The sequence below is a fragment of the Crassostrea angulata genome, chromosome 10, assembly GCF_025612915.1.
Source record: "Crassostrea angulata isolate pt1a10 chromosome 10, ASM2561291v2, whole genome shotgun sequence".
NCBI classification, from domain to species: Eukaryota; Metazoa; Mollusca; class Bivalvia; order Ostreida; family Ostreidae; genus Magallana; species Magallana angulata.
Window position 1 is genome coordinate 5,728,787 of NC_069120.1, and position 27,926 is coordinate 5,756,712.

Genomic DNA, 27,926 nt, shown 5'->3' on the forward strand with positions numbered 1-27,926 from the left:
AGGGACATCTCACGATATCAAAATGCACCAAATTGAAAAATTAAAAAAAAATAATTTTAGAATAGCATATTTCTGGTTGTAAAGTGTCCCATGGTAATATTTTTCTGCTTCTTACATACACGATTTCAACATGAAAATAAAATACTATATATATGACAACATGCCAGATTAGTATGTTAACATGCGAGATTATTTTGTCTACATGCAATTTCGATTCCTTTTTATAGAATTGTATTTCAAAAATAATAACTAATCAACGCCAGACATCAAACACGCAAGATGCAAAATCGTAATTATTTTGGCATTTGACTTTTCTATGTTAATATGCAGATATTTATTTTGACATGCATGATAGGAAACCATCCTGCGAGTTACGCAAAATTAATTATTATGGTTGCATATTTCTACCACACTGCCTAAAAGATTTAATAACATGCATGGAATGTACATGTATGTCAACACGCAATAAAAATTATTAGTTTGGATGCTCGGTCACAGCTTCGTCTGTGACAGTGAGAGTCCATAAAGCCGGATTGAGATGTACTCTTTCCATTTTTAACCAAAAATGACGAATTGAACTGAATAACTGGGTCATCGGAAGTTGTACAAACTAACTGCCACTCACTCCTTTACATAAAAAGTAATTACTTGCGTATGTGTTACCCCCTCTTTCCGGGGCTGGTAAGGATATTCAGAATAATATTAGAGGGAAGTAAGTAACAACACCGATTGTTATTTTCATTAGAGCCTTTCGAGAAATTAGGTTATGTATAAATTATCGCTCGTGTTTTTTGGTTCCCCTTAAATTGAAATTTTTTGCATGTTAGGTACAGTAGCACTACGGTCCGTCCATTCTAATACAGTTCTACAGTTATATGGACTGTGATGTAGTTGATTCCAATAACTCTGTAGCTGTAAGGATGATCACCTCACCCACGGAACAGACAACAAAACAAACACACCTTTCCATTTCAATTACACGAGTTGTGACTATTGATATCCTCATATCAACAAGATTGCTTTTCTTTAATATCATTTCATATTGAGGCAATTCATAGGATTTAATTTGAAACACGTTTTATGATATCTAAGGTAAAGAGGGGTTTTTTTTTGCTCATTAATTCATTTGAACTGCTTAGAAACGGCGCAGAATTATTTAGAGAATAAAACCTTGGAATAAGACCTTGTACTTCGGTAGGAAGTAAGTATCTTTTTCTTGCGTCAGAACAAGTAAAAATGACACTTGTTTCAATTGAAATATACACGTCTTAGCTCAAAAACCAGACAAATCTTGTTGATTTCAAAAGAGCGATGGCCGAGTGTCCAGCAATGAAATAGACAGGCCTACGTCATATTGCCATTTGACACAACTACACAGTCCAAGCTCTTCTTAAAATGATTCTATTATACGCATGGTATTAATATAAACAGGAAGCAAGCGTGTGTCTTGAAAGCGGGACTGTTGGAGACCGAGAAAGGTGAAGAGACAGAGGGCCAAGGTCTATTGGAAATTAGTCGAATTATCTTACAAGATTCATTTTGTTCCATGAAAACAAAGGAATCATAAACTCTGGTTTTTTTTTATAGTTTATATTGATGTTTTATGTAATTTCCCCAGCTTTCTGTTACCATTTAATCTCATGATATTGTCATAAAAAGCTTACTTTGACCCAAGTACCTTCGAGCGGTTCTTTGAGTTAGTTTTGCCGTGCTGGTATTTACTGGAACGCTTGTAATAACCATATAAACTAACAAAGGTTTATTTTTACATTTATTTTGATTTTCTTTGTATATTCCGATGTTTACACGAACCAATCTATCCGGACACTTTCTAACCGCAGTTTGATTCTCATTCTGACCAATGTCTAACTAACATGGCTGAACACAAACGGCTCTGTCCATCAATGTAACCGTTTACAAGAGGGAAATAGTTCTCACATCTTGTTATTCTGCATCAATCCACCTCAGATTTATATTTAGATCCATTTCCTCCAGATATTATTAAGGTATAACTTGTCAGTTGAATAGGGACAGTAATTACGCGATTTTTCAGGTGTCACTGTGTATATTACCAGGTAAGTCGTACTTATCCGACAGTAATTGCTCCTTGTGGGATAAATACCGGCATTCTTTTGATTTTTTATTTTGCATGGATTGCATTTCAATTCGCAGAACCACTCCATTGTTAATTCCTATGTCGTCAATCTGCTCGTCTGATTCACACTTGGAATGTGTTCGCCGACAACACTTGTAAAAAGCCAAGTGGAGTCCAGCTCTGAATTTAGGGCTCATCCAGATGTAGATGATGGGGTTGTAGCAGCTGTTGCTCATGGCAAGCCAATGGAAGAGAAGCCAGAGGACTGGCATAAAGCTCTGGTTGTAAATCTCGGGATTCTGGTCCCCAACCAGCGTAGTCACGTGGAAAGGTAACCAACACAGGGCGTAGAATATCACAACGGTCACCATCATACGAATCATCTGTAACAGAAAGCACGCCATCTTAATGTATGTACTGGTAACCAACATAAGGGAACCAGAAAACACCCTATCTTAATGTATGTACTGGTAACCAACATAGGGGAACCAAAAAACACCCTATCTTAATGTATGTACTGGTAACCAACATAGGGGAACCAGAAAACACCCTATCTTAATGTATGTACTGGTAACCAACATAGGGGAACCAGAAAACACCCTATCTTAATGTATGTACTGGTAACTAACATAAGGGAACCAGAAAACACCCCATCTTAATGTATGTACTGGTAACCAACATAGGGGAACCAGAAAACACCCCAGCTTAATGTATGTACTGGTAACTAACATAGGGGAACCAGAAAACACCCCAGCTTAATGTATGTACTGGTAACCAACATAGGGGAACCAGAAAACACCCTTTTTTAATGTATGTACTGGTAACCAACATAGGGGAACCAGAAAACACCTTATTTTAATGTATGTACTGGTAACTAACATAAGGGAACCAGAAAACACCCCATCTTAATGTATGTACTGGTAACTAACATAGGGGAACCAGAAAACACCCTATCTTAATGTAACTAACATAGGGGAAACAAAAAGTACGCCATCTTAGTACTAGTAACCAGGAGAAACAAGAAAAACCAACGCCATCTTTATGTAAATACTTGTAGCAAACACACAGGAAACCAGAAAACATGCCATCTTGATGTATGTTCTGGTAACCAACACAGGGCAAACAAAAAATAGATCATCTTAGTATATATACTGGTAACCAACACAGGGCAAACAAAAAATAGATCATCTTAGTATATATACTGGTGACCAACACAGGAGAAACAAAAACACGCCATCTTTATGTAAATACTGGTGACCAAAAACAGGGAAAACAGAAAATACGGTATATTGACGTATTTATTCGAAATCTTTAGATATATACATGCATGATATTACAATATCACACCGCGGTTAAATTATTCTCAACATACGAGGGTCAATCAAAAAATACGAAGACGTTCGCCAATGCTATTTTACTTAACTAAGAGACACACGGCAAAAAATGAAAACTTTAAAAAGCTTACTCATGATTCCCGCACAAATGTGAGCAAATAAGATGTTAAAGAGGTTCGATCCTCTGATATTGGGTAGCCATTTTGTGTCACCTCTAGTCTGGAAATTCTGTGTCATATATGAATTCTACTTGTTAATTCCTTTTTTACAATGTCAAATAAACTCTATTAAATAAAATAGTGAAGAAAAAATTCCATATTTAGAGAGTGTAGTAAGGGACTATATTTTGTGGCGGAAGGTTTTTAAGAAGAAAATGAACATTTTTCATAACTCAGTTGTTTTAGAGTACCGTAATTTTAGCTTCCTTATTTTCCGTGCAGACCAAATTTTCAGATAGTTTATGCATTGGGATATCTTCATATTGTTTCAAAGAACATATTTCAACAATATTTCAATATTTCTATCGTCATATATTGGCATGTTTAAGTGATATTTCATAAAAGTAAAGAAAAAATCCACTCCAATTTTCCCCTAAAATTAGCTATTTCATGCCATATCTCAAAATTTATATTATAGACCCATACTTTTGGTTTTATTTTCTGAATATTTAAGTTTCTTTTGACAAGTCTGTCATAATTTGAGAAAAAGTTTGAGACTTTTAAATTATTTAATTGCATGTTGAATCGTTTATGAATAAAAATAGTATTTTTTTCAGTGCAAAAAGGTCAAAATATCAATAAGGTGAAAAAATTGCAAACTTTTTCATTATGATAATTTTAATTTTATTAATTCTAAATAATGTAAATTTGTATTTGATACCATGGTTCATTCGATAAAAAATTAAAGAGGGAAAAGCGATTTATGTGCAATTTGCAATCTCAGTGCAGAAAGGTCATATTAAATACACTGTAGCACCGAATGGAGCATATAGACCCCAAAATTTTGTTTTGAATTTTGGTTTAGATATGTGTGTAGATATTTAAAAAATACTTTATAAAAAAACTTAGAGACTTTTGATCGCAGGATCCAACGTCCTTAAGTGGTACAGTACCATTTTAAATTGTTAAGGCACAAGAGACTAGGAATGATAAAAAGACGGAGTAAACATAAACTGTGCATGTGTCATTTTGACGTCATATTTCTAACGTTAATTAATTGACAAAACATGTTACTTTTAAAATCGACAACCGTTACATCTAGAATGGACAGAAACTTTGCATATCAATAAAATATGTTCTACTTGAACTAGTTCGGTCAAGGTGATATTAGTTCGGTCAAGGTGATATTAGTTCGGTCAAGGTGATATTAGTTCGGTCAAGGTGATATTAGGTCCTGGAAAAGTTTCATTTTTCTCAAAAGTAACATTCAATATCGTTTGTCATAATAACTATTCGCTTACCATTTTGTTTTACAGACTACCGAAATCTCTGACTCGAAAGTAATAACGAAATAGTAAGTGCAGAAAAGGTACTGGTATGAACAATTTAGCACAGAAAGTCGGCAATGAAATTGAATTATTTTCAAATTAAACCGATTGCCGGAATTGAATGTTTTATAAAATTAATACGATGAATGTTCGATTTTATTGTCAACAAGCTGAATTTATTAGCAACAAAGTCGACATCTTTATGATTTAGTGCCAATATAATTTCAACAATATTTCGGTATTGTTTTCCATGTTCTCTTTCTGACAGTCAATAGAGCATTACAATTTCAGGCATTTCAATGTTCATTATGAAAAATCAAGTGTTTGATATGGAAAAATACGAAGTAAAAATTATTATTACCTATTATTGAGTGTTTGGTTATTGTTCTTCAGCAATGAGAATTATTGATATCGTAAAACATTTTGTCTTATCACTTGTATTTAGAAAGTAAAATAACAAAACTAGTCATGGGTAATAAACAAACGTACTATGATATGATAAAGTATTGGTAGTAAACGATTTAACGTTGGTCAATCTCAGTGATAACTGTACAGTGAATTATGCATATCAAAATCTTCATGTATTATAAAACGTGCTGTGCTATGTACGGGCCAACATACATGTAATGTGGGCAAATATGTAATGGTAATATTCTAGTATTCTTACGGGGTGATACAATTAGCTAATGTACGTCCTTGGTGGTGTGCTGGTGTATATACAGGATAATACAATTTTGTAGCATATGTACTGGGTAATACAAAGTACTATTGTACATGTATATACTTAGTGTTGAAATATACCAGCTTGTATACTGGATGATAAAATGTGCTAGTGTACGTACTAGATGATACGACGTGATTGTGTATGTAATGGATGATAAACTATACTAGTGTATGTAATGGATGAAATAAAGTGTTAATGTATGTACTGGATGATGCAATGTGCTTGTGTATGTACTGGATGATAAAATCTGCTAGGGTATGTACTGGATAATACAATTGGCTAGTTTGTGCTGGATGATGCAATAATGTTACGATTCCTGGGTTGAGACTATATCATCATTTGTGTTAATTATTTGTGTGTTGTTGTGACTTACTTGTTTTATTTACATTGTTATATAAATCCTTTTATTCCATTGGAATACAGACTTGTTTACTTTCGTTCGGACTAACCGCCATGCCTGCGGTATAATACGGACTTTGAGCCCGATGTTTAAAACTATTTAAACTCTTTATAACAAAATAATGACAATCGAAATGAACGATAATGATTGGTGTTATTTAACTTTATGAATGGTAATTTTGTATTATAATGTAAAAATGTTAAATGTCATGTATTTTATGTCGGTACAACGTTATCATATAATCATTATGAGATAAAATGCGCCAAGTTAGTTGACGCTTATGACGTTGACGTTGTCAACGTCTCAGCATAAACATGACAAGTTAGGGCATAAAAAGACGGTGTTTTGAAAGCAAAGTCCAGTTGACGGTGAAGAGCAACTCGCTTGACAGTGGTATGTATTGACATTACCAAGTCTTTTAGCTATTACGGTAAAGTAATATAACTTTTGTATTAGGGCGTCCTGGATTGGTTCGTCGCTATACTTATAGGAGATAATAACGTTGTACCAACCGTAATGTATAATTGTAATAATTATACGTGTTTTTATATGGAACCATTCGTTCGTTGCAATAAATGGTAAAACTTTATACGGAGTATTTATATTAGTTTCGGCAAGTTGAATATAATAAGTGAACCAACGATTTCTATAAACTGTGACCAAAGTTAATTCTTTTTGAACCTTGACGCAAGATAATAATTAAACAGCGGCCCATAATTAAGTTTAAGCGTTTACCCGTACCCTCGGTTCGTTACATTGGTGGCAGCGGTGGGATCAGCTGTTTAAAAACTGCAACACGTTTACAATTACGACGATGTCAAGGAACGAAGAAGAAGTTATGGAGGAAAGCGATCATATTGAAGAACCACACCAAGGACAATTTATTGATGGTACACCAAGTAGAGAAGTTCTTTTACGGGTCAAGAACAATAACGACCACAGCATAATAGGCGATAGTACCAGTGTAAATCCATGTGCGCCAAATAGTTTGCGCGTGATTCTCGACGAAATAAAATCTTTGAGATCACAAATGAACTTGTTACAAAATCAAGTAAAACCAACAAGTGATGACAAGCGATCGACAGACCAAAATAATGTGCATTTTGGCATCAATACCATGTACGAGGAGGAACGTACGCACAACGCATACCAGCCGTACAGAACCACATCTATGCCGAAATCGTACGATGAACCTCGTAACTATGATTATTCCAGAACAAGTTCGTCATATCCAATGACATCAAGAAGTTCTATTATTCACGGGAACGACGAATTTCGCTCAATCATGCGTCCATTTGAAACTATCCAAGAGAGAACGCACGATCGTTATGAACACGACGTACCTTATGATGGCTACTCAAGACGAGCACCGGAACCCGAATTCAGACGAACACAGGAACCGAGAGGAAGAAAACCGGCAACATTTGATGGTACTATGAATTGGAATGATTACATAGTGCATTTTGACATGATCGCTGAACTCAACTACTGGAACGACGAAACTAAAGCACTAGAGTTAGCTACGAGTCTACGGGGACCGGCATTAAGCGTTCTGAGTGATCTAAGACCAGAGTATCGATATAGTTTTCGTCACCTCGTTTCTGCACTATCGGCAAGATTTGAACCAGAAAATCAGAAAGAGATTTACAAGACACAGTTAAAGAGCCGCGTACGGAGAAAAAATGAATCTATCACGGAATTGATGCAAGATATCAAGCGACTTGTAAGGATGGCTTACCCAAACGCACCCCTAGATTTCCGCGATCAGATTACCAAGGATTCGTTCATTGAAAGTTTAAATGAGCAAGAGATGGAATGGTCAGTGTTCCAAGGGAGACCTAGAAATTTAGAAGATGCAGTACGACTAGCATTAGAATATGAGGCATTTCAACAAGCTCGCGGAAGACGAAACAGAATCACGGTACGGATGCAGAGAGAAGAACCGATGGATACAAATATCAGAAATGATGCACACCAAATAGCTCTCATCAGCCAGAACACAGAAAAAAAGTTCAACAAGAGAGGTCCATGTTTCTACTGCAAGAAGGATGGTCACATCAAGAGTGAATGTAGGTTACTACAACGACACCCGGAAGCAGAGAAAAACAAGAGTCAAAGAAATTCGGGTCACACCAACAGCATAGTGAACAAAGTACCAGAGAACCAGGAAAACGTGCAGTAGTTGACGCCAGCGGCCTAACGTCAACTACACAACAAAAAGGGCCACAAGTTTTAGAAATAAAGGGATCAAGTAATAACTCATTAACTCATTAATGATGTCTTTGTTTACAATTTGAAAATGAACTCTATCATTGATACTGGTTCGTCTATCACAGTCATTCATCCAAAGAAATATTATGAAATAGACATGTATGAGACCAAAGTTAGAACCAAATTATAGTAATTTAAGAATGGCAAATGGTGACCTTGTTGTCCCAGAAGGTCAGACTGTACTACAATTCAAAATCAAAGGGGAAATAATCGAACACAGAGCAATAGTTGCTGACATTGATGCACAAATGATACTAGGCTTTGATTTTCTCAGAGAACATAATTGTCAGTTACACCTAGGGGAAGGAACTCTTACACTTGGTGACCAGAGGCTAGTATGCGACACTGTCAGTGATCAAAGTAGTGTGTTTAAAATTTCTATTCAAGAGACTTTATCTATTCCCCCAAGAAGTGAGATGATAATTGAAGGAAAAGTTCACCCAAATCTAAATGATAAAGAACTCCTCATAGATGGAACGAAACGTGACCTTCAAAAGTCCGGATTGTTAGTTGCAAGATGTCTAGTAAAACCCAAAGAATGTAAGGTACCCATTCGCGTCATAAATGTTAGTGATCAAGAGCTAAAAATTTACAAAGATACTTCTGCAGCTATAGCTGAAATAGAACCAAATGTGAGTGAAGTACAAACCAAGAATGACACCAACATAGAGCCAGATGTAGACACAAGCTTTACAAATTACATGAAACCATTATGGGACTCATGTACCAAGAACCTTTCTAAGGAACAACAAGAACTGGTAAGGGATCTTTTACAGAAGCACATTAAAGTATTCGCAAAATCAAAGACAGACCTAGGGAAGACAAATATTGTGTCCCATAAAATTAACACAGGAGACGCAAGACCAATCAAGCAACAGCCTAGACGGATACCTCTTCAAGAAAGAAGCAGCAAGAGAGGAAGTGCAGAGAATGCTTAAAGCAGGAATTATAGAACCATCATCTAGCGCTTGGAGTGCACCAATCGTATTAGTAACCATAAAGGATGGTAGCATTCGATATTGTATCGACTATCGGAAACTCAACGAAGTAACGCAAAAAGATTCATACCCTCTACCACGTATAGATGACTCACTTGATGCATTAAGAGGATCACAATGGTTAAGTTGTTTAGACCTAGCAATCGGTTACTGGCAGGTAACGATGGACTCTAAAGATAAAGAGAAGACAGCTTTTGTTACCACACATGGTTTTTACCAATTCAAGGTCATGCCATTCGGCTTATGTAATGCGGCAGCCACATTTGAGAGACTAATGGAAAATGTATTAGCGGGTCTGAACTTCGAAATTTGTCTCTTATATATTGACGACATAATTGTTTATTCCAAAGATTTCCACAGCCATGTAAATCATCTAGATGCAGTACTGCAACGATTACAAGAAGCTGGATTAAAGGTTTCTCCCAAGAAGTGTGATTTCTTCAAAGACCAGGTAGCTTTCCTTGGTCACATAGTTAGTCAAGAAGGGATATCAACCTCTCCAGATAAAGTGAGCGCAATTAAGGAATGGCCTGTACCAAAATCAGTCACAGATGTGCGAAGTTTCTTGGGTACATGTTCATACTATCGAAGATTCATAAAGCAGTTTACAGATATAGCCCGACCTCTACACAAACTGACAGAGAAAACAGAAAAGTTCAGTTGGACCCCTCAGTGTGACGAAGCATTTAAAAACCTAAAGATAGCCCTCACATCAGCACCTATCTTAAGGTACCCGAACCTGAACTTACCCTTTGTGTTAGACACAGATGCTAGTGCATTTGCTATGGGTGGAGTTCTATCTCAGATAGAGGATGGAATAGAGAGACCTATTTCATACTTTAGCAAGTCATTTAATAAACCAGAAAGAAACTACTGTGTTACTAGACGAGAACTTCTGGCAGTTGTGAGTTCAATAAAACATTTCCATCATTACTTATATGGAAAAGACTTTCTGGTTAGAACCGATCATGGAGCACTAACCTGGCTCCTTAGCTTCAAAAATCCAGAAGGACAAGTAGCCCGCTGGCTAGAGGTACTACAAACATACAACTTCAAGATTGAACATCGACCAGGAAAACAGCATGGTAATAGTGATGGACTAAGTCGTCGTCCATGTTCACCTTGTAATCACTGTGATAAGAAAGAAATCAATTACCAGAGCATAGAACCTGAAAGGAATGCAATACTGAAGTTAAGAGAAGATCAAACGAGCACTCAAAATTGGTACATGACGAAGTCACCAGAAGATCTACAAAAAGAGCAGAACACAGACCCATCATTAGCCAAAATCATCAAGTGGAAGTTGGAAGATAGAAGACCAACCTGGCAGATTGTTGCAAAAGAGTCGACAGAAGTTAAAACATACTGGTCGCAATGGAAACGCCTAATTATAAGAAACGGCGTGCTTTACAGGACATGGGAAGAAAACGAGCAAACCTATCACCAGATAGTGGTACCAGGGGCCTGCGTCACTGAAGTAATGAAGTTAGTGCATGACAACCCCACAGGTGGACACTTGGGAGTAGCCAAAACCACTGAGAAAATCCGAGAGAGATTCTACTGGGCATCCTATAAAGAGGATGTGGTGAAGTATATCAGATGCTGTACTATATGTGAGGCACGGAAGAATCCGTCAAGGGCAGCAAGAGGAAAACTTGGTCAGTATCTAGTTGGTGAACCTCTGGAGAGGGTAGCCATAGACATCCTTGGTCCTTTACCACGGACTGAGAAGGGTAACAAGTACATTGTTATCATATCCGACTACTTCACAAGATGGATAGAGGCATTTCCAGTAAAAAACCAGGAGGCAATAACCATTGCAAAGGTTTTTACAGAAGAATTTATCTCGAGGTATGGAGTTCCACTCCAGGTCCACACTGATCAGGGCAGGCAATTTGAGTCAACATTATTTCAAGATTTGTGCAAGATGTTGCGAATAGAGAAAACAAGAACTACACCATACAACCCTAAAAGCGATGGATTAGTCGAGCGATTTAATCGTACCCTGGAAGACATGATTAGCAAGTACGTTCAACCAAACCAAAAGAATTGGGATGAAGTTTTACCTTTAGTGATGCTCGAATACAGATCCTCTTTGCACGAGACCACAGGATACAGTCCAGCCAAATTAAATCTAGGAAGAGAGTTGAAACTGCCAATTGATCTTGTGTATGGCCATCACCCAGGGGAAGACCAGTTATATGAAAATTACCACGACTTTGTCGAGAAAATGAAAACCAATATAGGAGTCATCCACGAAAAGGCCAGGCAAAAATTGATTGAAGTAAATGAAAATCAGAAAAGAAAATATGACACCAATACAAATCAAAAGCAGTATACACCTGGACAACATGTATGGATTGCGTCTAAAGCCAGAACCAAAGGGAGAAGTCCGAAACTTCAAAACCATTGGACAGGACCCTACATAGTACTAGGCGCTGTATCCGACCTCGTGTATAAAGTCAAAAGGTCAAAAACGGAAAAACCAAAATATATTCACCATGATCAGATGAAATTATTCCAAAGTGAAATAAATGAAAATAAATCCCAATAAAGCGCGTTCGATAAAAACAGTTATAATTTATTTTTGTTAAAAATTGTGCGTGAACCAATCCAGTGACCTTTGTTTCCGATAACATTTTATAATATAACCAATGAAGAAAAATAGTGATGATTGTGAAGTGACAATAACTTTATTTTATTTCAGTACCAATGATGTTGTCTTGTAAAACCTGCTTCAGGATGTACCTTACATGGCGACAACTTAGCAGACACATCAGAGATAAGCATGACAGCCAACCAGTATCGTGCAAATACTCCCAGTATGGATGTGTTTTGGCCATGTCCAGATCAAGAAAGAGCCAATTACTGGCTCATGAAGCAAAGTGCAAATATCACCCAGTCAATGGTGGACCGACAAGAAACCATAGAATTCATCCGCAAGTTGAGAGAGATATGCCAGGGACACCAGTTCAGGATGAGCGGCCTGCAATCCAACTGGTTGAGCTACCTACCACCCCGTCACCGAGGTCCTGCATATCATTATTCAAGAACACCTCACCTCTGCTTTCTCCTCTAGCTCAGTCGCCACAGCCAAACCATATTCAGGATCAAGATATGAGGGAGATTGACGCACCAGCAACTATCATCAGCTCCATGGATCAGATGAACGAGACAAATGAAGAATGGAGAGATCTGCAACCTATGGATAAGGAACAGGAAGGAACAAATGTCTATGACCACCTCCATCTGGACCCAAGATTTTTCTTCTTGGGTGCTCCATCCAGTTACAGAAAAGAACATTGTGCTGAAGAACTTATCAAGGTTAGGGAGAGATCCATTCGTACGGGGACCAGAGCAGTATAATTTTTCCCCCAACCCTGGATCACATCAGGAAGGAGGAAACAGCCATTCTACCTGATGGGACCACCTACCAATTGCGTTCCTTCTGGTATCGTACATCGACGACAACTATATGTACAGCAACCCAGACGGAGGAGACCATCAACTCATCTTCATCTGTGAAACGTGATGCGCAAACTCAGTGTTCTGTCCATTTGCAACTTGCTGATTGAGTGAACTAAGTGGAAACGAGGACGTTTCATTTAAGAGGGGGGTAATGTTACGATTCCTGGGTTGAGACTATATCATCATTTGTGTTAATTATTTGTGTGTTGTTGTGACTTACTTGTTTTATTTACATTGTTATATAAATCCTTTTATTCCATTGGAATACAGACTTGTTTACTTTCGTTCGGACTAACCGCCATGCCTGCGATATATTACGGACTTTGAGCCCGATGTTTAAAACTATTTAAACTCTTTATAACAAAATAATGACAATCGAAATGAACGATACTAATTGATGTTATTTAACTTTATGAATGGTAATTTTGTATTATAATGTAAAAATGTTAAATGTCATGTATTTTATGTCGGTACAACGTTATCATATAATTATTATGAGATAAAATGCGCCAAGTAAGTTGACGCTTATGACGTTGACGTTGTCAACGTCTCAGCATAAACATAACAAGTTAGGGCATAAAAAGACGGTGTTTTGAAAGCAAAGTCCAGTTGACGGTGAAGAGCAACTCGCTTGACAGTGGTATGTATTGACATTACCAAGTCTTTTAGCTATTACGGTAAAGTAATATAACATTTGTATTAGGGCGTCCTGGATTGGTTCGTCGCTATACTTATAGGAGATAATAACGTTGTACCAACCGTACTGTATAATAGTAATAATTATACATGTTTTTATATGGAACCATTCGTTCGTTGCAATAAATGGTAAAACTTTATACGGAGTATTTATATTAGTTTCTGCAAGTTGAATATAATAAGTGAACCAACGATTTCTATAAACTGTGACCAAAGTTAATTCTTTTTTAACCTTGACGCAAGATAATAATTAAACAGCGGCCCATAATTAAGTTTAAGCGTTTACCCGTACCCTCGGTTCGTTACAATATGTTAGTGTATATACAGGGTGATATACAATTTTCGTGGATTCTTGGTTTTTTCCTTATTTGTGGGGATGTAATTTCGTGGGTGCGTCAGTTTTCAGTTTCAGTAAGAAAGAATACTCTTTTTAAATTTTTTTTCGTTGAGGATGTAAATTCGTGGGGAAGGGCTACCCACGAATACCACGAAAATTGAGCCACCAAGAATTTTAATGATACCACAGTAAATCGTTAATGAAACATTCAGTATAATGTGCTTGCATATTTTGTACAAAGTAAGACAATTCAAGGTCTTTGTTTTAATTAAGTTATGTGCTAGTTCAGCATGAAAAAAATAGTCTAACACGTACAAATGTAGAAAATGTAAAAAGTTGTGTTTATATGTATAAGAGGTTACACCATGTGTATTACTTTATATGCTGAGTGAAGGGGGTTAGTTAGTCGTGGGGATGTTGTTAGCTGCGACATTTGCTGACCCAAAATATCCGACGGATGTCAGAGATAATAAAGGTGTCGAGTATGGAATGCTGTATTAATTCATTCATTAAAATCTGACATCTCTCTATTCGGCCATCCATAAAACAATCCAAGCAGCCGGCAGACATAAATCTACTTATTCTCAAAGGGATTCAAGCAAGACCAATTTATTTCCCTCCATCATACAAAATCTAGCGTTCGGCCTGCCGGGCCACTTACAAAAGAGAAATTGCGTTGCATTCTTGATGTGTGGAATTTATGTAATTACGTATTTATCCCATGCTATTTTGATTTCACCCTAAAACTATCATAAAACACGATATGTAAGGGATAAATTCTCCAGAAAGAAATCAGGAGATCATAGTCCTAATTATTGATTTAGATAGATATACATGTACTTCTTCCGTTTGTTCGAAGACCGTACTAAAGAAACATTCAACGACTAGATGGTTTATGGCTACTAACTGGTACGGGGAAGACTCTGATGGAAATACAATGAACCATTGTTTAGAATTACAAATTATGAATCAAAATAATAAAATAATCTCACAGAATTAATCTGTTTATATTTTTTGTATGGTTTCTGTTCTGTTTTAAAACTTGGTTAATTTTTTCTTGGATTTTATTTTCTAAAGACCAATATTATAATAAGATATCTTTTGATACAAAACAATTTAGATATGCAATACATAGAGACATGTATTAACAATTCATAAGAATATTTTTTATGGTTATGAGAGATTAAGTAGATACGTTTTGGTAAACTCAAATTAACATTTTATAAGCGTTTATACAGGGGAAATCTTTATGAGTTAAACGTTTTTTCTTTGTAAGCGTTATCTCCTTGATTAAATGCTTATTAAATATATTTTCAATATTTTTGTATACTCCTAAATGTATGTACTATTTGTTCGACATCTCATTATTCTGAACTATCTTTTGAATATTTTCATATCACTATTTGTTTTATGGATCCTTCTAAGTATCTCTACGTATGTCCTTTCTATTTGATATGTCCTACCTATTCGATATCTCCTTTTATGTATATACTATTCGATATCTCTTTCTATGTCTACAATATTCGATATCTGTATCTATGTCCTATCTATTCGATGTCTCTATATATGCCCTACCTATTCGATATCTTCATCGTTGCATTACTTACTCGATATCTCTTTCTTTGTACCATCTATTCGGTATTTTCTTCTTTTCCTATTTATTCGATATCTACTTTTTTTGGACTATCTATTCGATATTTTTTCCGATATCTCCTCTAATTTACTACAGTATCTTTCCGATATCCCTTTCTGTAGGAGATGTCTCACAATCTAAAATATGGTAATGACCACCACGTTCCTACCTGAAATCTTACAACAAGTACATTGATAGGAAATATTTGTCCCATACATGTATTTTTTAACTTTCAAGAGAACCTTTATATTTATATGTTTTCATATATAAATTAAAGATGGCTGATATCTCTTACATCCCCAGGGATCAGACACACACTCCTCCCCTTTGGATATCGATACGAAATCAAAAACTATTAATAGGTAATATTGTTAAATAAATTCACAGTTAACACCTGTTCATATAAAAATCGTTCCAATCGTTAACAACAAGTGGCATTTATTAAAAAAATATTGTACACATATCACATTTCAGTATTTTTGGCTAGCCAATTTTTACTTTACTATAAACAAGTCTACTGTTTACTTAAAAACTAAAAAAAAATTTGTTTTTGTTGGGTTTTTTAAAATAAATAAAAAGACTTGTTTAACTTTTCTGATATTTTAACTTCTTAGTTACATTATTTTATAATGCTTAACTATCAAATATGAGCAAGCAAGGGGAGATAGCTCCATTCACTGTTACACCCCCTACCCAAACTCTTGCCAATGGCTTTCATGATATCTTTTGATTTTGATAAACAGCTTCATTCATTCTTTTTCCTAAATATGTACTCATTTCTTTCATTAAAACTCAATAGCTGAATGAAGTAATTAATATTTTAAACATAAAATACAGCCCATCACACCCATTATATGAATTAATTTAATACTAATTGACTATTTTGGCTCCTCCCTTGAGTCTAAACCCCTTCCCGGGGGGGGGGGGGGGGGGGCATGAAATTTACAATTTTGGTAGAGGATTTTCAGACCCCGGGGCCATAAAACGTAGACGAGCTCACTTTTGATCTCAGTCTTATTTTTCCACTATATATTCCTTGTGGAAAAGTGAGACTGAGATCAAAATAAATCCCTTCCAAGTTTTATGGCCCCATGGCCAGGTCTACATAATTATGAGTTCAATTTTTCTTACAGATGTGTGGGAGTAGAGGATTTTGAAAGTAAAGTAGATTTCCTGAAAAAGAACAATTATCAATTCAACATTGCAAAGATGAAGTTAAAATTGTTAATGGATGACAAACATGAATTACCCTAAATAAAAACACATGTTCAATATATGGTCATATTCAACACCCCCACCCCTGCCTTTGCCCTCCTATGTCATAGGGACCTCGAATCTCAACATTTAATAACAGAACTTTATGAACATAATAACAATGCGTAACTATATTTCCCATAACTATGATAGTATAGACGAAAACTTAAAATCAATGCAAAATCACTATATGGCCATATTGGCCCCACTTTTGGGCTATGAATTTTACAATTTTGGTAGAAGGCTTCATGGACATCATTACAATGTATTTAATATTACAATGTATTTAGTTTTCCCCACATGTGGAAGTAGGGAAGCTTTTTGAAAATTTGGCTTTTGGTGTGGGGGGGGGGATATTTGACCCTGCCTATGATACCCCAAAGGTGATAGAGCCATAAATTTCACAATGTTGATTCCTCTTACGATAGAGATGCTTCATACAAAAAATGGTAACAATTGGCCTTATGGGTTTTAAAAAGAAGTTAAATATGTAAAATTGTTGACGCATGACGTACGACGCAAACAATATTGCAAAAGGTCACCTGAGTCACTCAGATGACCTAAAATTAATATACAAGACGTTCTTTAAAATGAAAAGTTTTTGTTCATTCTTTTAGAACGCTAATTTTTTATCTGGATTACTTTCTATTTAAAAACAATCACCATTAATTCAAATTATAACCAAAATACTGACTTAATCAAATGAACTTCGCTGAAGGAGAAAAAAATGCGATTAAACAGTAATAATGATGCGTTTAAAAAAGTCAAATGTGATCTAATGGTGAGATAAATATTGCTTTTATAGAGTGCAAAATCCTTCTCATAAGGTCGAACGATCAAACCATGCCAAGTTGGACGAGCTTTGTTGAAATTTTTATACAATGGTTTTGCATCAAACTGTGAACTGATCTTTCCAAATAAAGAATATGAACAATCTAGGGTTCTAGTGATTTAGGCACTAATATGCGTGTGGTGTGCGAGTCAAATAACACTCGCGTGAAACTAAAAGGGGATCCAGATCACCCCACCACCCCCTCCCCGTCCCTGAAAAAAAAACCCAGGTACCATTAGCTAGTCCCTCGGAAAATAGATATATTATACATATACGGACATATAGAATATGTAAACTAGAAGGAAGCCCTTTCAGTCACAATGTACTCTCTCTCTTTGGTAATTTTTTTTTTTTTTTGCATTTTGCTTGTCAAAATATTGGAAGGAGAGAGGATAAGAATAGTGCCCCCTCCCGGAAAAATACTGGACGTTAGTAATACTAGTAGGTATTATCTATGGGTCAGTGCACGTAGGTCTACGGCAAGGTTGGCCTACAGACGAACACGACAATAACTCTTTGCCTGCGACCCGCTTTTTATTACACTCAACAGCATTCAACATTTATGATTTATTTACGCACACATCTTGTCATTTGATATTATTATAATTTTATTTTGTTTTCGAAATAATGGTATACACATGAAATGATCAATGTAGACAAATACATGGTCATATGTTCATACGCTGATTTATCTTCTGTTCCAATTTGTACTATATATACATCGGAAAAATAGTTCAAAATATCCTGTTGTTTAGTACAAATTGCCATATCTGCCTTGTTTGTGACGAGAACATTTGTCAAAACAAAACGCAGCATCAATAGGCAAACTGAGCAGTGTCGCCTTGGATCAATCGTCGAGTGATTCACTTAGGGCATGTTTTCAAACTGTAACCCTGACATCTTTTTGTGTCTGCCCCGGAAAGCGTATTTTAACATGCATTTAACCGATTATTTTTTTCATGAGAGACAGCAATACATTCTGTAGGCTTAAAGTTTTAATTATATTATAGTCAAGTTCTCGCACTAAGTTTTCTTTATGTGACGGCATTATACTAAGTATCACTTTTACAAAGCCTTAGAAATAGGCTTAAGTCCTACTTTTGACCTTACTTACGTGTACCCTCTGAGCATACTCGAGCCATCCCGAAGCCTCTGAAGTTCGCAACATATGTGCTCCCTATCTAAATTAGTGTACTATACTTCAAAAAACAATCAGGCTTGCAACCACCGCCAATTCTATGATTTATATCAAACGGAAGTGGTCAAAGATACTACATTTGAATGTAAACTGTTAATAACATATAAATCTCGCTTCAAAACAAGCGTAGTTTTAAACTTCAGACACTTCCGGCCAAGATCTAGTCCAGGTCACGCATGCCGATTGACTCCCCACTGAGTAGAGCGAAGTATTGACAATTCTGTAGATGACCTTGACTACCTAATATCATACAATGGCGGCGAGTTGCTGGGCTTGTTAATTTTATAGAATATGGATGATTTATTTTAAACATAGATATAGATTGTTACTGCCTACGTTTCCGAAGTTATCCTCATTACAGAATGAGCCAGAATGATAAATTGCTTTGTGACAAATTAATAAAAATTTATAGACGGATTGCTTTTCGAACATTCAGTAGACTCGGTTGATAACCTCGCGATCATAAAACATTGAACAGATTCACACAAAATCTACAACAATGCAAAATGCCGTTTTAAAATATTGCAACTACACTGATTTGCAAAATTTGATGTATAATATCGGTTGTTTCTTAGGGGCATAATGAACAAAAGATTTTCAATAACAAATGGAGAATTTTATGACTCAATTCGACCAATTCAGAGGCAGCGACTTCCTTAAAGTCTAAGTTTGAAATCTAAAAATCTCTATGGTCACAGAAACATACCAAAATTGATGTTATGTGATGTTGTCACTCTGAAATCATGTACAAGGAAAAAAAGTTAAATAATAAAACTAACCAGCCCTTCCATAAACTGTGTATTCTGTAGAGATAAGTGCTTTGCCATGCATCGGGATGCTAACATTTTATCAGGTAGACTCAATTAAATAAAGCTACTCCCTGCTGAAAGACGATAAAGTAATTCACAAAAATGTGATGAAAACCCTGTGAGACGGACATTGTACAGAAATACCGATTAACACATGCAATATTATTATAACATAACGTATTAAAAACCAATTTATTTATGAACCAATGTTTCATTAATTGGTTGTTGAAAATATCCTTGGCAACAAGATTCATATCCAAGGAATATCAGGAATAACATTTTGCAACAGTTCTTATTTTATTAGAGTTGAAGAAACTAGATAAAATTGAGCTTTAAGGATATCACACTTCCGTTTTGATGACGTTGTTAAGAGCTAATTATAGTTGTGTGGGTTCGAAACATGTAGGGACACTACCATAATATTGAGGTCTGGTAGGGTTGTTCAAAATATCTTAATCACCAAAATAAACGGTCTAAAGTAGGCATGAACAAAAAGGTCCTCATGAAAGCGTTCAAAAGATTACAGAAGGGTCCAGTTGTAGGCATGCGTAATGACGTTTAAATGTAGGTGTGCACGAAAAGCGCTAGAATACTAGAAGGAAACATTTTGGAAGGAAGTTCAAGCAATTTTACTATTACCATATTAGCCTTTAAAATACATATAGTCGAGGATGAAGGTAAATTCCCGTCGAATGTTAAAACAAATCCAAAAAGGTAGAAAGATTTTTAGTTTCGGATGTCAATATCCAAAATCTTTTTCGCCATATATTGTTGACAGCTTGTTACCTTTTGATAACTTGTTTAATTTTATTGATATAAATTTCAACATACACTCTGCATCTACAATTCTGAGGTTGTAACTCAATCAAACGCACACATCCAAACCAAGGAAATATTAAAACTTGCGCACATTTTAGAAAGACAATCATTTGAACTAGGATTTCTGAATTAACTAATCGTTTTCTGGTATACATGGCTTTCTTATTAACAAACACCAGGTTTCTTTTAAAGAAGATTTTTAAATCATAGGAACTTCATACACAGAAGATTAATTTTTCAATTCAAAGCATTAAATGACAATGCAAAAGTCTCCATACAATTCACAAAACAAATCCACGACATTATTGATGAAACATCTCATTGGGTTTTGTACCCGTTTACCGAGGAAGCCATAACAGGGTCGCAAGTCGCCTCAATAGATGACATAAAACATTACAATCTGGTCGCCATCGTTAAAACTACAATCACAAACAGAATACTGAAACGGATTCTCGGTGAATAAACAACAGGAGTAAGATTGCTATGTTCCTACCACGTCAACACTGGCGGAGTAGGTCACCAATGATAAAAACAAGTATAAACAATGTCCTTGCAACTGTTAACGCATTTTCCTCACTACGTCAACTTTTAGACGTATTCTACAACCGTCTGGCTTCTTTCTTTCCGATGATCGCTCAACCCACTTAATAACGCTGGTATAGTCAATCGTAGTGAATGGCCATGATGAATCTTGGGATAATGCGTAATATTACGACTATAACTCCAAATTCCTGTCATGTTGTCTTTGCTGCGTAAAATATTGTTAATAATGAATTTTTATTTAGCTAGAATAACATGATGCGGCGCAGTAAATTTCAAGTAAGAGCTATACTTTTATTGCTATGCCAATGTTTAATTCCAATAAACATGTATATTTAATGAATCAAATGAATGAAGCTCAACACCATAGGTTCATCGTACCCTAAACTGTACTCTTAATCTAAGTCAATGATCTTCTGGCATGTTTTCATACTTCAGCTCTTACATCGACAGGGATCTGAATCCTAACCCCCCCCCCCCCCGCTTCAAAGCTACCCCCCTTCCCTCCAATATCACCAGATATCGTGCATCAAATTGAAAGAAATGCACGATGAGACCAATTTGAAATACATAATTTTGGCTGATTGGAATCCACTCCCAGTAAATGGTTAAGATTTTAAGTGGTAGATGTATACACCTTCCGTACATGGGAAATAGCGAAGATGGAATGAACCTCCTCTGAAAAAAATGATTAACTTCCGATACGCTCCTCTCTTCTTGAACCCCTCATCTCAAAGATTTAGCAAGAAAATATCTTTTCTCTCTCTCTCTCTCTCTCTCTCTCTCTCTCTCTCTCTCTCTCTCTCTCTCTCTCTCTCTCTCTCTCTCTCTCTCTCTCTCTCTCTCTCTCTCTCTTCTTTAAAGATATTGATGTTCCAGTAACATGCTCTGATATTTTCGGACCCTTATTTTCTCCCTTGAGATAAAATAAAATCCTGGGTATCGTTATAATTTAGAAAAATAAATCCATATAAAATAGTAACCTAGTAAGGTAGCAGAGAAGGGGCTGAAATCGATATTGGTTGAGCTGACAGGATTTATCATCTATCACAGCTGTGTCGTGTTGGACAAGTGATAGGGATAAAAGTAGTTGAGATTGGAGGGATATAAAATTACACTGATGAACAACATATGACACCTTCTGAAATTGGGTTGTCCATCACTAACTGCCAAATGAGATATACTTGATTATATATATTCTTCGAGTTGAATTTCAAACTGAAAGAAATATACAAAACACTATGATGTTATTGTATATTGGTCCTCAATAGAATCACGGCATTAACACTCGTTTAAATGTCAAATAATACAAGTAGCTATAATCGTATGGAAGGCATCATATGTTTCTTAAAGAACTTTAAGATGTAAAGCATATCTGCTGATAGTTGGTCCTATGGAGGTAACGTTTGTTCCATTATAATTTTTATTTTGTTCGTGCAGAACTTCATACAAATTAATAAACTCATGCAGCGCAAAAAATCAATACATTTTTACAGCAAAAGTTAATATTTGGCGAAACTTGCAATGAAGTGGTGGGAAATCACATCCTTAGGGTCACGACTTTCTCTCACTTCTAATCGACGCGAGTCGTGGCCTTGACAGCTCGCCTTCTGATAGTCTACAAATTCTATACACCCTTCTCAACGACTTCTTACTTTTTTGTTATAAACAAATAAAAGAGTTACCTTCATTACGATTCATCGCTAACGGCTGTTAATTTATCAATCCACCCATGTTACAGATTGTCAGATTGACACAAAACTTGTATTTGTCAATTAAAACTTACACGATATTTCTCTTTGTCTTATTTATAACGGACACAATTCCATGTAGCAAAGCTTCGTTGCATGGATATTTGGCATAGTTTTAACTCATTACTTACATTGCTTCTTTCAGTTTTTTTATCCTGTGACACAATCATTCTGTTAGTTTACGTCATATGTTCTAGCTACATGTAATGTACAATGCTATGACCGTGTTTCCATGTATCGTCACATTGTGTTTAGGTTAATTACGTTACGTTTAAGTTTCTAAAATCATACAGTCAAAGGTGTGTTCCCGTTTTGCACACATTTGATAATTGGGTATAGAAGTACAATAGGTGTGAATTGTGTTGTGATAGCAATTATAGTCTGCTTTCGGTCAAAGATTTTACCTGGTTTTTTACCTGTGTTTTATGCCTTAACGATAAAACAAGAAGAATATAGACATTTTCTTGTGTTATAGGTCTAATAGGTCATATAAGACTGTCATGAAGCTTGGGTTCAGTGGAACAAGAAGAGTCCCTTTTCTTAGTTTGATGCAAACTCTCACTGACACAGACAAACAATGCTTCCTGGTCTTGCTGCAGCAATACTGACAAATGTTTTCGCTTTTTTTTCATTTGCAATAGTCATTCATCACACAAGACTAAAATCGTTGTGAGCAATAGTTGGCGATAGCAGAACAGATAAAATCAAATCAACAGCTCTCATCGCACAAAAAAGTTATGTTTTAATTTCTGGAAAAACATTCCCCGTTGATCTAACGGTTTCCTTTATCGGTGTACCAATTTTTAACAACCATTCCACATCCCGGTAATTGCACAATACAAACCAATTACAACCACATACGTCAGAGGAAACTGCCATATGCTGCATTTGATATGGGCCATTCTCATTCAGATTATCGCTGCATTAAACAGCTATCTGTCCAGATTATCTCCTTTGACAACTTTAATGACGATACAAAAACACTTTGCTAATCATGATCCATTAAACCGAGACAATCGTTATATCAAGAAAAAGCATAATCAAGCTCTTGTTTTTTTTTAGATTTAAGAAATAGGAAGTGTTTGTTTTCATAGAGCTATGAAAAAATTGTGGTAATTTAGATTTGATAGAAAGAGGAAAGTCATTCTGAAAATCGTTTCAATTTATAACATATACAAATAATAAGAATATTTCGCTCAGTAAACCAATCCCAAAACATGCATGTAAGTTAATAACTTGATACAACAATGGCAGTACATTGTGTTATATAGATTCCTCGCTCCTATTTATTAATAATCCCAACAGAACATTATAGATCTTGATGTGATGCGAGAAGATTTATGTCTCCACAAATATTTTTACACTTGGTGGAGAACTAATGTTCCAGATTCACGCCATCCTTCTTACACCCCTAAACAATGCTCGGCCATAATGCAGGAAATTTTAACAAGCTGTTAAAGCCGATTAGATCTCATTATGCTCCAAATGGCAAAGAGATGCTTAATCAATTTCTCCCGTAATAGGTCGTCTAAATACGGATAAAACCTCTCTTGGAACAGCAAATAAAAGTATATTAATCAAACTTCGGCTTGCACAAACATTCTCTAGATTTATTTGAAGTTGGAACGATAAAGATTGATTTTATATTATTTGTCTTCCGGTCTGGAAGCCCAAATAAATTAACCAAAAAACAAAGAAGAAAAAGAACTAATTTAATAATTTTGGTTTGTTTTTTAGATACCAAAAACTAATACCTGTTAGATACATCACACTCCACTCTGGTTTGCAAAATTCCTGATGTTTTAGTGGAATAATCTTTATTTTGGATACTCTGTGGTTAACTGATATAGTTAAGTTTATATTGAAAAATCTTTTAACCCTAACAGATTTGACACAGCAATATCGGTATGTTATAACCTTAAATGATCAAAGATAAACATTTTTAAGAGGGCGAAGGGGGGGGGGGGGTGGTAAAAATCGTCAATGATTGCAGCAGCAGTTTGTACTTACTTTTTGTTTAGCGGAAGCAAGCTGAAGTCTGCGAGAATTATGGTCGTCCTTTTGGTTGTGTTTCAGCCAGATGTGATATCTGATGGTCGTGTAACAAAACATCATGACCAGCATCGGAGCAAAATAATGGAGGACCATGATGATGACGCTGTAGGCGTAGCGCCCCCTATCATTACCCTCCCATGTCTCAAGGCACTGGCCGCTCGTGTTAGAGTAATACTGAATCCGGGCATTGAACAGGGTAGGAATTGGAATGGACAGCGATAAAATCCAAATTATCAAAATGATGAAAAGGGCGTACTCCGTTGTGATCCTCTTCCTAAATGGGTGCACAATGACGATATAGCGGTCAACGCTCATCGCCATTAGAGTGTAAGCACTCAGAAACACGGACACAATCTGGAGGTAACAAACCGCCGGACACAGGAGCTCACCAAACGGCCAATAGTTCAACATCAGGTTAGCCACGAACGTAAAGGGAATGCAGAAAATGGCCATTATGATATCACTCAAAGCCAGATTGACAATGAAGTAGTTTGGGACGGTACGCATCCTTTTATAAGCATACACCAAATAGCATACAATACCATTACCTCCAACAGCAATTATTATAATGCACGAATACATCATGATAAAAAGAGTCTGGAGAACTGTGGAGATTTTAGGAGCCGATTGCAGGGTTCCATTTGTACTGTTGTTCATATTTTCAGTCTGCAATTCTGAATAATTCTGACAAGATTATACACACTGATATCTAGAATCAAACATCGAATTTTTTAGGCAGTGCACGCCTTATTGTAGCAGCTTACAATCGTGGCTCCGTGTTATTCCTCCAGCTCGTGGTCCCTTTCCTTTGATTTAACGCCGAAGTGCATTATCGTATATACTGTCTGAGATGCGAAGAACGTAAAACTTCATACTGCCTCAAAAACGGCCTCTAATGTATTAAGGGGCCATTAGAAACTGCAAGACCTCTTGGAAAAAATCTGCACCATTTTTACAGCAACAGTTTAGCGAATAAGCGGTATGCTATTTCATGGCTTCATTCCGGCTCTCGTGATAGAAAACAGCGTCCACCTCAGATCAAATCGATCTGTTATACCAGTATCGACTCGGAGAGATATATCTGATAACGGATCTTGGTAAGTCTTAATGAAGTGACCGAGATGCTGCAGTGTACAGTCTCACTGCATGATAGTTAAACAAAGTGTAACTGTACTGTCCTGCTTAATGCTTACTTCGTGCCACTCGGTGTTTGTATTTCATTTTAGTTTGACTCGTGAGAAAACACAAAACCAATTTACCGCCTCTTTCGCGAAATAAGAACATCTTACTGGAGAGCGGTTAAATTCTACTGAACACGAGGCAACTATTTTTACGGGAATTTTTATTATTCGGAACACGAGTTATGGCGGTAGTTACAAGAAGCAACACTTGACTTCACGTCTTCGGTTACTTAATAAAGTTTCGTTATTGGATCGCCAATGTGTTTTCTTAACCACTCGCAGTACACATGAACTGTGCTTGTTCTCATCCCTTAAACTTTTTCAAAATTAAAGCTACCAAAATCTTGTTCATTTTGCCATATAGCCCAAACTTAAACGTTGTCAAATGTTTTAAATTGTGACTATGACTGCAGGACAGGATAGTTGCAGGGTCATATACATCTATGAATAATAACCTATATTACACGCCTATTTGAATGTTCCGGTATTTAATAAAATGACATTGCACCGTAACAAGTTTATCAAATATTCATTAGGATGAAACGTAATACGTTACCCGATACAAGGTCATTTAATATGTATTTAAGGTCATCCAACATTTACAAAGATAAAAATGAAAAGTCACAGGGTCAATAAATATTCGTTAGGATCAAAGTTGATGTTACTTAGTAACTAGATATAAATATAACGTGTAACAGGGTCACGAGGTTATTACATATAATTCATTTAGATGAAAAGTTGCATTTTTATATATTAAAGTTCAAATTCACTTGATATTAATAATGTATTAGTTACAAGGTCACAAAATATTTCAAGAAAGGAAAGTTAAAATGACATCACTAGTAAGCTATCTAATAAAGATAAGCCTGAAGAGTAACATGGTCATTGCATATTTTGGACGGTGTCAAAACATACTCAGTAGGATTTGGACAACAAACATAAAGCATTGGCATAATGCATTTACAAGGATGAAAATGGGCAGTAATGGAATAATGCATCACAGCTGAGATATAAGGTTGGATAATGAAACGAAAAAATTGTTTTTGATTAATAGTACAGAAAAAAGTTTAAACCCGTGGAATGTCCCAGTTGACATAATTATTTTAATAAAGTTAGTTGTGTAACGGATTTTCATCCTACGTACAAGTTTTCGATGCTACAGCGAAATCTTAAAGTTTCCCTCTAGAGACTTTGCTGTCGACAGCCGGCACGTGGCCACACCATCGCCGGAACAGGCAGGAAGTGGCTATTATTTGAATCAGTTTGACGTTAAGAAAATTCTGGAAAAGTTTCATTCAAAAATTCTTTCTATTACTATAGCAGATGATGCCAAAACCAACGTCGTCAAAAGATGACCTTTAACTGTACGATAAATCAATCCAGTTACTTATTAACATTATCGTCAGCTTAAAAGCTTGACATATAATTCAATGTTTGAGTGATTGGATCTTTGGAGAAAGAGCATCCCTGGCAACATCTGTAAAAAAAGAAAACCTTTGGGCAGGGGCTTTCAGGGGACAATTGTTGCTCACCGAGGAACAGTCGGAATACAAAGACGCATGTGTCTTGGAAAGAATTTAACTGACAAAAATCATTTGTGAAAGGCAAGCGCTTCAAAAGCGGACAACTATAATTGGGGGCCTAGTCCACGCAAACCTGAATTATTTGAAGCGATTCCAGATTTAATTAACAAATGAATTGACACTCCGATTTATCGAGGCCACTGAACGGATGTACTGCTCAGGTCAATATATAAGACTGAATACTTCAGATGGTTTGAAAAAATACTTCAAATCAGATGTTGTACTAAAAAGCTGGTTGTCAACAAATTATCAAACAGATCTGCTTTAAACTTTTAAATGTTTTAGTCATAACTTTTATTTGATTCAAAACATTACAAATATTTTACAGGGCAACTTTAAATACTTCAACATTTTCTTATATCATTGTTTAGAGTCCTTCGTCTAATGGGGGTAAATAGACCATAAAAATGGCCACATCCATGCATCTCTTAACTGCAGTGCATCAGTTGTAATAAATATGGC

At 35.9% G+C, this 27,926-nt stretch overlaps 1 protein-coding gene across 1 annotated transcript; it reads right to left on the minus strand.

Moving 5' to 3' along the window:
• Positions 1-1,758: 1,758 nt before the first annotated feature.
• Positions 1,759-25,955, minus strand: LOC128168015 (RYamide receptor-like). The gene is made up of 2 exons (XM_052834065.1): positions 24,656-25,955; positions 1,759-2,478 (listed from the first exon to the last, which is right to left on the minus strand). Exons 1-2 carry the CDS (start codon positions 25,355-25,357, stop codon positions 2,050-2,052), a joined length of 1,131 nt encoding a protein of 376 aa, XP_052690025.1. The 5' UTR covers positions 25,358-25,955; the 3' UTR covers positions 1,759-2,049.
• Between the last annotated feature and the right edge of the window lie 1,971 nt (positions 25,956-27,926).